We start from the raw sequence: 15199 nt of genomic DNA on the forward strand, positions 1-15199 counted from the left end.
GTCTGTCTGTCTGTGTGTGTGTGTGTGTGTGTGTGTGTGTGTGTGTGTGTGTGTGTGTGTGTGTGTGTGTGTGTGTGTGTGTGTGTGTGTGTGTGTCTGTCTGCCTGGCTGTCTGTCTGTCTGTGTGTGTGTGTGTGTGTGTGTGTGTGTGTGTGTGTGTGTGTCTGTCTCTGTCTGTCTGCCTGCCTGCCTGTGTGTGTGTGTGTGTGTGTGTGTGTGTGTGTGTGTGTGTGTGTGTGTGTGTGTCTGTCTGTCTGTCTGTCTGTCTGTCTGTCTGTCTGTCTGTCTGACTGTCTGTCTGTCTGTCTGTCTGTCTGTCTGTCTGCATGTCTGTGTGTCTGTTCGTATCACGTCATCCTAACTTGTCCACAAGGGGGCTAAAGTTAGGCTACATTTTAGCAAAGGAAAAACTGGCATGGTCATTTTCAAAGGGGTCCCTTGACCTCTCACCTCTGGAGATCTGAATGAGAATGTTCTGATGCCCACGACTCAAGTCTGCCTTTACAGATAAGGCAGCGTTTTTCAAAGTGTTGTCAGCTCTGCATTTACATTACAAAAGAAGACAAAAACTAATTTAAAGTCAAAGTTGGACAGACAAACCCGTCTTTATTATCACATGACAACCCAACACACACATGCTGCCAGCCACACACACACACACACACACACACACACACACACACACACACACACACACACACACACACACACACACACACACACACACACACACACACACACACACACACACACACACACACACACACACACACACGCTGACAGTGGCCAGTGAAATATTGTCTCTGCTTTTAGTTCTAACCCATCCAGGCCTGTCCTTCCTCCGGGGGGCGATATTTTTTCCCCATGATGGTGAAGGCATGACCCGCCCCTCTCTGCTTCTGATTGGCTGACTGCACTGGCTGCTCTCGCCTGCTTCCCAGGAGAGCCAGAAGTCATCTCAAACAAGCGGACCTACTTTCATTCTGTTATGCATGATAGGCTATTAGTGGTGTGTTTGCTGGAGTCTGGAGAGCTAACATTCATATTTTATTAAAATGACTATGCAGTTTAGATGTTGCTGAGGCTGAGGGTCAAATGTGTTCATAACGGCTTTGAAAAATGCTACCTCATATGTAAAGAGGAGACTCAAAGGAAACCCATAAAACCCATTCTCATGTATGAGAGGTCAAGGGACCCCTTTGAAAATGGCCCTGCCAGTTTTCCCTTGTCAAAATTGAGCCTAACTTTGGAGCGTTATTTAGCTCCCTGGTTTGACAAGCTAGCATGATGCTAGCAGGCAGCTAGCATCATGCTAGCAGGCAGCTAGCATGACATGGTGACATGGCTGATAGCAATGATGCCTTGGGTCTTGTAGTTTCATATGATACCAGGCTCTTCACTCTAGATTTAAAAATGATGCTACAGCCTCTGAAAGACAGTCATGTCGGACGCCGGCGCCTTCAGGATTTTGGGGTGGCACGTTACAAAGCATTTATAAATTGGATCAAATACAATTGTTAAATAATGATAGATTAGCTTATTAATCAGGAATAAAACATTTTTACTGTAACTGTGTTTATGAATTACTTAGTAATGTTGAGTAATGTATGAACAATGCTTTATAAATGATGAATTAAGTATTTAATAATACTTAACTAATGCTTAATAGTATGCAGTTATTATAAAGTGTTACAAAATAGTTGATTGTGTTACTTTGTTTTCATGAATCAAACTAAATGCATACTTACATTTCCTCAGACCTGGTTTCAACCACTGCTCTGCATCATGGTCCACACTGGAGGAAGAAACACAATCAGATCAGCAGATTCTCTTTGATGATGGAAACATTCAAGAGCAAATGAAACATTTGATCATGTGACTCTACTTCATTTGCATTTTACCTGAGAAAAGACAGGACAATGCACTGCGGTGGGGGGGGGGGGGTGCAAGATGGCGGAGTGAGGAGTACTACTTTTGAAGGTTCTGATTATTTTTTTAAATTTGAATACGTCCTAGGTCTGTTACTCTTATTATTATTATTGTCATCGAAAAGTGCCAGTAAACTCAAGTTTCTGTATTGCAGAAGAAGATAGTTTGATATTACTATTAAAAAACTCCTTTTAACACCACTGATACAGTGCCATTTTGATTTTGCCTGTTCTACCTGGTACAGTGGCCTGAGAATGAGATTACAGAAGAGGTTGCAGGTTATGGAAAATAACATCATTCATTATCTACTGAATGCTCCTCCTAGGACGCATAGGAGGGAATGAATTCAAGAAGGTGGGCATGTTGCCTGTTGAGTTTAGGATTGAACAGGTAAGGATTAATCAGAATCAGAATCACTTTTATTGCCACAGTATGCAAGTTACATATGAGGAATTTGTCTTAGTGTCTGTATGCAGCGTAGCGGTCACATCAATATACAGAAGTAGGAAGGTAACTAAAGACAATCGCAAAGTTGCAAGTGCAATCAAATCAAATCGAGTCAATATATATGTACATGAGTGGTGAAGTGTTCTGTGGATGATAAATATGAATTTACGTTGGATTTACATGAGATTTACAGACTGAGTTAAATAGATGTTAAATAGGCAGTGGATTTACATGAATTTACAGTCAGAGTTAGATAAGAGTTTACATTGAATGTACATGAAATTTACAGGCTAAGTTTAATAGGCATTAATGTGCAGGGAATTTACATGAATTTACAGTCCCAGTTAGACAGGCATTAAATTAGATACAGTATGAGTTCCAGTTTTATGGGGGGGGGGGGGGGGGGGGGTTCAGTTGAGTTTAGGAGGAGGTAGTGGGCAGTGGTGGCCCAAATGGTTAGAGAAGCGAGGTTGTGACCGGAAGGTCGTCGGTTCAATCCCCGGGACCGGCAGGATAAATCTGGGTGGGGAAAGTGAAAAGGCAGCGCTTGCCCCTCCCTCATTACCACCACTGAGGTGCCCTTGAGCAAGGCCCTTAACCCCAACTGCTCCAGTGGAGCTGCTCAGTGGCCAGCAGATCAGACTGTGGTTGTACTGGTCAGCTTCCAGGTATGAATGTGTGTGTGAATGTGAACAGGGCGCTCCTGAGAAAGAGAGCATTGCTCTCAGTGAGACTCCTCCTGATAAAGGTAAAAAAAAAAAAAAAAGTAGTGAGTTTGTGTGTGTGTGTGTGTGTGTGGTGGGGGGGGGGGTTGTTGGTGAGGTCCTTGGCGGAAGGGTACCAGAGCCGTCAGAGCCAGAGCATGTGAGCGGAGCGGCGCGGTGATAATTACCGCTCCTCGCACCCAGAGCGGTCCTTTCCACCCACTCCAGTGCTCAAGACCGCTCCGCTCCAGACCGCTCCCCGCTCCATACAGATTTCACCCGCTCGCACTCACCGCTCCGCTCCGCTCAAAAGAATAAAAGAGATAAAAAGGCCAGGGTGTTTTAATTTGCGTTTAAACGCCTGGGCAATGGGCATTGCTCACTACAAATAACATGAGCTCAGCAGAGTCGGCTGCATGTTCGTTTATCTTCCTTCTCGTCTCGCAGCAGCTGGCAAGCAAATAGTGGGCGTGCACATGGCCACGCACCGATGCATTCTGTTTCGAACATGTTGTGATCGAAACTGGAGCGGGACTGAGCGGTACTGAGCGGGTGATCGGTGCCGCTCCAACTTTCGCTCCGGTACCGCTCTGGTCCCTGCTCACCGCTCAAGCCAAAATCCCCCCGCTCCCCGCTCCGCTCACATGCTCTGGTCGGAGAGGACCTGGGACCCGAGACAAGGTAACTAGTTAAGGTTACGTGAATCAATTATGATTGCTAATCAAGATTAAGGTTACTTAGTTGTAATGCTGGCTATAATTGATCAATATGACAGCTAGTTGCTGCATTCCCGCAGCGCTTTTTGATGTGGCTTTTTATGATGAGAAATAGAAAGCACAACCTCACATGACGTTAGCGGCTAATGTTAGCTCAACATCATCAGCTGGTTCTCAGTGCTGCCTGTGCAACAAACAAGGCTAGGCATGGTTATTTCCAATAACGTTAGATGACGCGGTATAATCCACACACACACACACACACACACACACACACACACACACACACACACACAGATACACAGAGGTGTATCTGGGGGATACGTGTGACTTTCTTGGGGAGGAACAGAAATTGAGTCCCATAGCAGGACAACCATGCCACATGATTATTGTATACAGTTGTATGCACTTTAAGAAATACAATTTATGATTTTTCTAAAAAGGAAACCAATGTAGTTGTTCATTTTAAGAGACATGTCTTATTTCACCTTGTATAATTACTGGTTCTCTTTAACACATTGACTGCCAGCCGTTTTTTTCTTGCTGTAGATAGCTTCTGCCAGGGGGGTTTTTGAGGATTCTAGGCTCATTTTACAAGAGCCGAGGTTTCTCTTCTGTTACGACTTCGTGAACACCAATCATCTAAAAAGAACTAATAGAATGTGTGCTTTCTCTGTCTAAAAGAGTTAGTTTGTAGAGTTAGTAGTTATGTAAGCATTAGCAATTGAATACAGCATGGTTTCAGCATCAGAAAAAATATTTAGAGATAAACGGCTTTTTGTGAAACAGTCACTTTAACCATTCATTTTTGGCATCAGTAAGACCTACACAATAGTTTTGAACAGTAATTTCCTCCATAACAGCAGTAAACTTCCCTCTGCTCAACTCCTCCCTCCTGTGGGCGTTCTTTTTGGGTGCAGCGCCCTGTCACAAGCACTTTCCTACCTTTGCAAATGCACTTTCTCATACTCTCGACCTCTCAAATAAATTTCTGAATAGAAATTAAATTACTCTAAATTATAGCGAAAAAGAAACAAAAAAGAATGGGTTGAAAATCCCATTCTAAAAGCCTTTTAGAATGGGATTTGTTTCCAATTTGGTGTCGGACTAGGGGGCAGTCCCCGCTTGTCACCATTGCTTTGCTGCTGCTGTGCGGGTGTGTGCCTGTCTGTGCGGCCGCTCTTTGAGGAAGTCTGGTTGGACTCGCTCGCGTCTTGGAGTTTTGGTTGAGGGCTTTGATGAAGCTTTTGCGATTCTGGTCATATTATGCTGCGTGTTTCAAAGTGTGTCCCACCCGCAATCCACTATGCAAATCTGCAATCCCGCACCGCCAGCAATCAGCGCGAAAATGAAAGCGCCTTCGCCAATCCACCTTCATGAGAATGGCTTCAGTCACACTGCTTTTTGCTTGCCTTCCTCCTTCCTTGTCGCCACTTAGTGGGTCGGTGGAATGGGTTGTACACGTTGTACACGTCCAATACCTATATAAGAGATGTAAAAGGCTTAGATGCACAACCTACCGTCAAAAAAAAAAAATCGTTTTTTTTTGACGAGTACACTCGTCGCTGGCAGTTAACAGCTGGATTGTGTTTGACGAGTACACTCGTCGCTGGCAGTTAAGGTGTTAATAACGCAAAAATAGTTCTTATCCGATTACTTGATTAATCGATGGATTAATCGGTAGAATACTCGATTACTAAAATAATCGATAGCTGCAGCCCTAGTGCGCTTTGGAGACGTTTATGTAACCTTTTTACTTTTTTTTTTTTTACCTTTGATTTAGTGATAGGCTATTTTCTCCACGCACCATTCAGTTGCAATGGGTGGGGTCAAACGTAACTACTTGGGAACAAATAAAAATGAATAAATATATTCTAATAAATATAATAATAAATAAATAATAAATAAAACATATTCCAAAGTGGTAAGTAGGCTTAATTTAATTATGTACAACAAGTGCAAGCCTTCAGTCCTCGATTAATTCAACAGGATATGTTAATGGTTTTTTCTTTTGTGATTTTCATTTGACTGCAATTAATTTTTCATATGGGGATCCTATATGAATAGTGACATGCTGTTTCCAGAGAGCTGATTGGTAAGAAGGTGGGTCTTTCATGGGTTTTGATCTTATCCTCTGAACTTAACCTGCTACAAAGCAGGTTAGCTCTGAAGCATAAGTTACCATGGTGATCTATCTTGGTAAGAAGTGAACTAGCGTCGTAGCACGGCAAACCGAGGGGTAAACCTGTTACCTCGCTAAGCCACTAATCCTGCTTCGTGGTATAGGCCTCAGATCATCCAAACTCAGCACATATTTTCAACAGGCTGACATCAGGCTAAAAGCCCCGCATGCATCGCCTATTGTTTCCAATGCATCGATTTCCCCCCCAGTTCCAGGCACCCTGCCGCTGACTTTCTCCTCCTCCATATAGTTGGTTTGATCACTGCAGTGTTTCTAACAGGCTCACATCACACGCTGTTGGCTTTCTGACTTGGTTTGTGGTTATTTTGATTCATCAAAACATTCAAAAGTCTTAGTACCAACACTTGACTAGCCTGTATTCCACTGCTGTACTGTACTGTACTGTACTCTACTGTAGTATACTCTACCTTACTATATTCTACTGTACTCTACTTTACTCTACTGTACTGTACTGTACTGTACTGTACTGTACTGTACTGTACAGCCATCCCCGTAACGTCATGCGCTGACGCAAATAAAGATGGTGGTGCACTAGGCTACAAATATAGCACAAAGGCTTTTTTTTTAAGAATTATTTTCAACAATGGCTTACTTTTATGATGTTATTTTTTATTGTAGTACATCTTTCTAATGTAATACGCAAAGATCTGTGTAGGTCTCTATTTTCATTGTTTTAGGTCCTCTTTAATATTCCTCCTCTTCTCAGTGTGACAGAGAAAATGTGTGTGACTCTCAGCCTTCTAGCAGATGTTGGGCCCTATCTTGGTACAGGCAATATCCCCTATTTGCGCTTGCGCACCTGTTTGCGTGCCTTAACGATAGCAGACCGACCGCCTTGCGCAAGTGTCCAGGTGTTATGCCGAGTTTTGCACCCCCGCCCGGCAGCAGCTAAACGCTGTCCCCACCTCACTGGAGCATATTGTAATGATTTATACAGAAATGTAACTGCTTAAAAGCTTGTGATATAATTGTCTGGGTAGATGTGACCTCCCTGTTTTCTAAATTAAAACAGCCCCGATATATGGTGCGGATGCAATTCTCGGCGGGGATGCGGAAACGTTCACTTCACCTGCCGCAAGCGCAAATTAGAGTCGTGCCAAATCATCTGCGCCCCCAAAAAGCCAGCGCAAATGAGATTTGGGCGGTCGTTAGCACCAGAATTATTCACAGGTGTGGCCAGGCAATGCCTGGGCGTTACATCAAACAAACAAATCAGATTCCCGTCTCGCAATCGATGTGTGTGCGCAAGGCATACAATATGCTGTAATTCTCTCCATGCGTAATAGAGTGGACTCACTTGTGCCAAGGACAGAGAGAGATGGAGAGAGCTTATTGATAGATTGTCTGTGGTGCCAACGACCCGCTAGTTATGGGATAGGTGAAGGTGAATAGCCTATGTCCATTGTCCAACAAGTTTTCTCAATTAATTTCCCTCTTTGCGATGTGATAAAAGTTTCTCAGTGAGTTAAAGTTGATTGCCTCACTGAATTATCTGCTAATACCCAATTTTAGCAGCAGAATCTGATGTCCTTGCGTGACAAGGCTGTGCGTAATGACATATCCAAAAGGAATTTTACTCTGCACTGCGCTGTGCGGCACGGAGATTATGGTATGTAAGAGGTGCTTTAAAGCCCTTAGCGCAAAGTGATTGCACGCTGCTGACGATAGGATAATACCATCTATCCCCACATTTTTGCGCTGAAACGCCTGGTTTGGCATGTGGCACACCTATGTCCAGTACAATTATAAGAGGCATGTACTTGTGCACGCCCCCAATTTGCATTGTGCACGGCCTTAAACGAGCGCAAACACTAAATTACAGCTTTTGCGAAGATAGGGCCCGTTGCCTCTCCATACCTGAGAGAGGCCAGGCTCCAGTGTGGATCCTCCAGTCCAGCAGACAGGGTCACTCCTGAGGCTCCTGGATGATTGTAGCTCAGGTCCAGCTTTCTCAGATGGGAGGGGTTGGAGCTCAGAGCTGAGGCCAGAGAAGCACAGCCTTCTTCTGTGAGTAGACAACCTGAGAGCCTGCACACACACGCACGCACGCACGGACGCGCACACACACACACACACACACACACACACACACACACACACACACACACACAGGTAATTACATATAATACAATTGAATTACTTAACAGGATTTTTTTTTACATTAACCATATTGTGATATACATTGGTATCGAAACTGACCCCTGTGCATATTGTGATATTGATTTAAACCGTATTGCCGAGCCACAGTATACCTGGGTTGTTCTGCTCTCTCTTCTCCCCCTTCCTCCCCCTGTTCTCGCCCTTCACCCCCCCCCCCCCCCCCCCCCATTCTCTCGCCTCCCCGTCTCTCCCTCTCTAAGATTCTTCAATCCTGTTCATCGATAGTGCTTAGCTAGACTTTCAGTTAGACACATTCTCTGTAAATCCCTCTGAGACATGCTTGTGAATTAGGGCTAAATAAATAAACTTTTTTCTAATACTTTTTATTGTCATCCTGTATTTTCGTACATCTTTGCCCATATTATCTTGTAGTGATGGCAATTTTTCTTTTTTGTATATATAATAGAGACATGACAGATACGTATAAACATACATACATAACATACATACAGATTAGATGACGTGGGTGTGTGTTTCACCCAGTGATACTCAACGCAACCTACAAATACAGATACAAAATATCTGTGAGAGGGGAAAAAATTTAATAAAATGAGAAAAGAAAAGTACAGAGCCTTACTCAAAGTAAGGTAGTGCTCCCCTTATGTGACTGTCAGCATTAATATAGGGAACATCAATTCAGTAGCTTCAGGTCATTATTGTTATTATTTTATCTGGTTGCATTGAGAGAGATTACTTCACCACCTGATAGTGGTTTAACCAGTTAGACCACTATCATCATCACGTATGGCATCTCCACATGGTACAACAGCTGCACTGCCGCAGAGAGGAAAGCTCTGCAGCGGGTCATCAACTGCGCCCAGAGAATCATCGGAGCCCAGCTGCCTCCTCTGGACTCGATCTACAGCTCCCGCTGCCTCCGGAGAGCGACCAACATCAGCAGAGACCCGACTCACCCCTGCCACCACTTGTTCTCCCTCCTGCCCTCTGGACGGAGGTACAGGTGCATCCGTGCCCGCACTGCCAGATTAAGGAACAGTTTCTATCCTAGTGCGATATGCCTCCTGAACCAGCCTGCCAACAAACGTCAGACCTACACTGACACTGCACTGACACTGGCACATTAGTTTATTAGTTTATTGTATGCTGCTACATCTGCTTATTGTTTACACATCGCACTTTAATGTCATTTAGTAAGACGCACATGATACGTATGCTGCACTTTAATGTCCTATGTTATGACGCACATGATACGAATGCTGCCCCTTCTTTTTTTTTTTGTCATTTACTTTTTATTGTTATTTTTCTCAATGACAAAACAAAACAATACTGTACAGACAACAGCACAAAACATAAATAAACTAAACGAACAAAAAGACAGGGGAGGATGTTTAACCATTCAATCTTGTACTCATCTACATTCACATAATCATTCATTCATTCGCACCCACATACAATTTTCAATTATAAGCATTTACGGTACCCATTTACACACACCACCTTGTTTCTTCTCAGCTATACAAAGTCAGGTCTTATATCCGATATATGCAAGCCACTTCGACCATTTGTTTTCAAAGGAATCAACTTGAGCTCTTAGTCTAAATGTTACTCTCTCCATTACATATATCGAGTGGATTAGATCTATCCATTCATTCACAGTTGGTACCTCTTGCTTTAGCCATTTTCTGGTCACAGCCTTTTTGCTAGCCACTAACATCACTCTCAACATATATTCATCTCGTTTCACACAATGCAACTCTTCTATATCTCCCAAGTACAGTATTTTAAAATCAAAAAGAATTTCCATCCCAAAAACCGCCTCCAGGACCTCATGTACTTTCTTCCAAAATGGAACCACAGAGGGACAACTCCAAAAGATATGGAAATGGTTTGCCATTGTATTTCCACATGACCTCCAACATTCAGATTGGTGAGAGAATTTAGATTTTTGCGCTGGAGTACAGAAGTATCTAATCACATTTTTCCAACTAAATTCCCTCCAGGATGGTGAACTCGTCATTTTCCATTGCTGACCACATATTCTGGTCCAATCTTCTGGAGATATCGTGGAGTTTCCCTCTGCTTCCCATCTTTCCTTAATATTCATAGTATGGTCACCTTTTAGACTTTGAAGAGCCATATACAACCTAGATACCATCTTCCTGTAACTACCATCATCGTATGCATTCTGGAAGATACCAAGGATTTCCATTCCCATTGCTCGATCATTTTTCGGGAATGTCTTATCTATAAAGTTCCTGATTTGTATATACCTAAAGTGATCCTGATCCTGCAAATTAAATTTTACTTTGAGGTCCTGGAAGCTATACACTCTACCTTGGTTCAAGAGAGTACAATGTGCTGTAAGGCCACTAGGAGCCCAATTTCTAAACGTTGAGTCATATCTACTGGGAATAAAATTCGAATCGTATGCAAACCACTTGAATATTGTCGCCCTATCTTTCAAATGATGTTTTCTAATTATTTCCTTCCATGTTTTAAGAGAGCTAATTACCAAAGGATTATTGGGATCCGACAGGAAATCAGTCGATGAAGGGTCCCCTATCAACGTATTAACTGGAATTCTCTCACTCATTGAGCCTTCAATCTCTTTCCACCGGGAGTTATAACTTGGAGTACACCAGCCCACTAGTGGCCGGATCTGGGCCGCTCTATAATAGTCCCTCATGCATGGAAGGCCTAAACCCCCATTGTCTTTTGCTAGTTACATTGTTTTATATCTAATCCTCGGCTTCTTCCCTGCCCAAATAAATCGTGATATAATTTTGTCTAAATCAATAAAGTATTGTTCAGTTTTTTCAATGGGAATCGATTGAAAAAAATATAAGAATCTTGGGAGGATATTCATTTTAACTGAGTCAATCCTTGAGCCTATATTTAAATACGGGATTAAATTCCACCTACTTATGTCTGTCAAAATTTCCTTTCTAAGTGGGCCATAATTAATTTCTTCCAATTTGGACAAATCTGTGGGCAGGTTAATCCCCAGATATTTAATTGATGACTTATCCCAGCACATTTGGTATTTGGATCGAAGACTATGAGGAGGCTTATAATTTATATTCAGAATCTGAGTTTTTCGTTCATTGACTTTATAGCCTGAGTATGACCCATATTCTTTAAGCACCGCCATCAAGGCTGGGAGAGAGTCTGTTGGGCTTGAGAGGTACACGAGAATATCGTCTGCAAATAATGCTAGCTTTTGTTCCCCGGCAGCCATTTCTATTCCCCTAATTGAGTTATTCTGTCTAATCCATTGTGCCAATGGTTCGACAAAAATTGCGAATAACAAAGGACTGACCGGACAGCCCTGTCTCGTAGACCTCTCAAGCAAAAAAGAGTCAGTTAGCTCACCATTGATCTTTAATCTGGCTGATGGCTTGTCATACAAGGCTTCTAATGTCTTAATAATGACCTGATCAAAACCAAACCTTTCCATAACTTTAAATAAGAATTTCCACCTAACCGAGTCAAAAGCTTTTTCAGCGTCTAAACTTATAAGCATAGCTTGTATTTTATTTAGATCTATATGCCTAATAACCTGCAGGGACCTCCTGATACTATCGTGAGTCTGACGTGACAGAATAAACCCAGTTTGATCTAAGTTGATTATTTCTGGTAGAATTTTTTCCAGCCTCTTGGCAATAATTGACGTAAACAGTTTATAATCAAGGTTCAGTACACTAATTGGCCTATAATTCGCACATTCCGATTTGTCTTTCCCTCCTTTAGGTATAACCGAGATAATTGCCTCCTTCCATGAATCCGGAGTTTCCCCTTCTTTCAGGACCCAGTTAAATGTTTTCAACAGAATAGGTGTCAGGGCCCCCTTCAGGCCCTTGTACCACTCTGTAGTGAATCCGTCAGTGCCAGGGGACTTGCCTGCCTTCAATCTAGCTATAGCTGAATATATTTCTTCTTGTGATATCTGTTGGATCAGTGACACATTTTGGGCTTCTGTAAGGGTTGGCAAATTTAGAGATTCGAGCATAGACTCCATTTTCTGATCATTATCAACCTGGGGTTGTGTATATAGCTTCTCATAATATTCTTTAAAACAGTTTTTAATTTCCCTCATCTGATAATGAAGAACATTAGTTCTTGGATCCTTTATCTTGTATATCATGCTATCTGCCTGTTGTTTTCTAAGTTTGTAGGCCAACAATTTTGAATATTTGCTACCACCTTCATAGTATTTCTGTTTAGTGTATAACATCTTTTTTTGAATTTCCTGTGTGCTTATTTCTTCAATTTTATTTTTTTTATCTTTTTTATCTCTATTTTAATCTTAGGGTCAATTGTTGTCTTATGCTCAAATTCCAATACTTTCAATTCCCCCTGCAGAGTGTTAAGTTTTTCGGCTCTCGCCTTCTTAATAAATGATGTTACTGCAATCACCTTTCCCCTCATTACCGCCTTACAGGCATCCCAAAGCACTGGCGGACTCACCTCTCCATTGTCATTAAATTCTATGTAGTCTGATATCTCCTTCGTAAACCTTTCAATATTCTGTTCATTCAATATATTGGAGTTAAATCTCCAGTATGTAAACTTCCTCTCAGAAGCTGCTGTTAGGGACAAATACACTGGGCAGTGATCCGAGAGATCCATCGTTCCAATATGGCAATCTTGCACCTTACTGCTATCTGACCCAAACATTAGGAAATAATCGATTCTCGAATATGTTGAGTGAGGAGATAAAAAAAGGTATAATCCTTAACTGATGCGTTACGTTGCCTCCAAACGTCGATCAGCCCCAGCTCAGATATTATTGAGTTTATTTTCCTTGTAGTTTTTTTGGATTGGCCTGATCTCAGTCCTGATGAATCAATATGAGGATTCAGAGTAATATTGAAGTCACCTCCACACAAAAAAGTTCCCTGTGCTTCTGCCGCAATCTTATCCAATATTTGTACATAGAAATCTGACTCTGAGCCAGGTGGAACATACACATTATAGAAAGTAAACAAATGACCCTCAATTTTACCCTTTATCAATATGAATCTTCCTTCTTTGTCCTTTATAGTTGTTATATGTTCATACATTATTCTACCCGAAATCAATATTGCTACCCCTCTTGTGTGCCTATTCCCATTTGAAGCGTGGAACACATACTTAAATCCTTGTCTTCTGAGCTTTTCATATTCTACCCCTGACATGTGTGTCTCCTGAATCAGGGCGATATCAATATTCTCTCTCTTCAGTTTTGCCAAGGTTCTTTTTTGTTTAACTGGGTTACGAAGCCCATTTACATTTAGCGAAATCACATAAACCATGTGGTGCGTACATTCATCGTTTTGGAATTGGGTGCGTTGCTATGTATGAGAATGTCCTTCCTACTTGTAGGAATCGTATATGAAAAACAAAACCAGATCTCCCCTTTGAGTAACAAAAAACAATAAGAAATAACAGAAACTTCCCTGAGCAGGGGGACTATGGTCCCTCTATAGTCCCTGTTGGTGGGTGGAGGGAAAACCCCCCCCAAATGGTGGGGGCCCCCCCTAGTGGAGGAATGCTTGTACATTCCATGACCTCTAGATAAGTCCAACATAGATGAACATGCTTGTCTGGTCAATCGGTAATCCAAAATAATAGTTTCCTAAATGATTATACTTATTTATAGTCAGTAGGTAACTAAAGCAGATCTTCCTTTAATTAAAATAAAATGTAAAATAAAATAGAATAGGAAATTGCCTCTAATTTACTTCCCTCGTTTACGTACAGTTCTTTTGTGTTCTTCCCATTCTCCTTTTACTCCTGCGACTCTGCCCTCCTGAACGGCTGTAACTTTTCCTTCACTCTCGTCTCCATTCGGCCCCCTCTGATCCTCTCTTCCCTCCGTTGCCATGGAAACGCCTTCTGTATACGATCCTCCATGGAAGAGCTCGTGTCCCCTCTCGGAGCGACCAGGTGGAATCCCCTCTCATTCATCTCACGTGTGGCATCCTGCGCGTCCTCGTAGGTCTTCGGCCCGGTGCTCCAGTGGATTCGGATCCTCGTGAACGGTGTTTGGAATCGGATCCCTCTTTCCTTGAGAGCTTTTTTGATTCCCCCGTAGGCACGGCGCTTCTCCATCACTTCGTAGGCGTAATCGTGGTCAAAGTAAATCTGTTTATTGTTGATTTGGATTTTCTTCTTCCAAGCCAGCTTCAGGATTGATTCCTTAACTTCAAACTGCAGGAAGTTTACAACGATGGATCTAGGATTGACATCGGGTCCTGGCTTTCTCGCCAGCGCTCGGTGTGCGCGTTGGATTTGAAGAGACATACCTTCGGGTAATGTGAGCTCCGTAGTCAGCAAGTTCTCCACGAAAGTAATCACCGAGTCACCCTCGGCCTCTTCCCGTATCCCGTATATCCGGATATTATTTCGTCTCGACCTACTTTCCAGGTCCGTCACCTTTTCCCGTAGGCTGCGTTGTTCTTTGAGCAGCGATAGCATAGCTTCTTTGGTTACTGACCCGCTCTCTTCCACCACCGCAATCCGCTCCTCCGCCGCGGAAATAGCCTGGCCCTGGGTGTTGAGTATTTCCCCGACCTCCGTTAGCTTCTGATAGAGTTCGACTTTCAGCGTTGTTATCTCCTCTTTCAGGTCTTTCTTTATTTCCCCCTTAAGTTCGGAGAAGGCCGAGTACATATCTTTCTTGAATTCTCGGAGTTCTTTGGAGATAGACAGCATTTCGTTGAGCAGCTCATCTCCGGTGCTGAGAGGGCCTTCTCCCTGGTTTTCGGCTAGCACGCCCACGCCATTCTCAGAAGTGGCCATTTCGCTATTTTTCGGCGTAAAAGCTTCAGTTACCTTGTTGTTGGGTTTCTTTTCTTTTCTTTTCCTTCCCCTTCCACTCATTTCTTACTCGAAGTAGTTTGTTTATTGAATTTTTCAAGTTTGGGGGTGAATTTGATACCGATTGAGACAGAGCACTTAACTATGCGACCGCCTCAGGCATGGCTCCACCGGAAGTCCCTGCTGCCCCTTCTTAATACTTATTTTATTCTATTATCTTGTCTTTTTATCCATTGCATGTGGTAGTATGTAGGATAAATTTCTTTTAGACTTAGTTA

General features: G+C 42.6%; 1 protein-coding gene across 1 annotated transcript in view; it reads right to left on the minus strand.

The window, feature by feature from the left end:
• LOC310797416 (neoverrucotoxin subunit beta-like) overlaps nt 1–15199 on the minus strand; it is a gene marked incomplete at its 5' end in the record, with an annotated part of 34519 nt that overhangs the window by 5846 nt on the left and 13474 nt on the right. The window contains 2 exons of the mRNA XM_083659784.1: nt 1749–1795; nt 7857–8027. Of these exons, the coding sequence (XP_083515910.1) occupies nt 1749–1795; nt 7857–8027 (218 nt within the window). The remainder of the gene's footprint in view (nt 1–1748; nt 1796–7856; nt 8028–15199) is intronic.

This window comes from Poromitra crassiceps (genome assembly GCF_964638095.1).
Source record: "Poromitra crassiceps genome assembly, chromosome: 23".
Lineage (NCBI taxonomy): Eukaryota > Metazoa > Chordata > Actinopteri > Beryciformes > Melamphaidae > Poromitra > Poromitra crassiceps.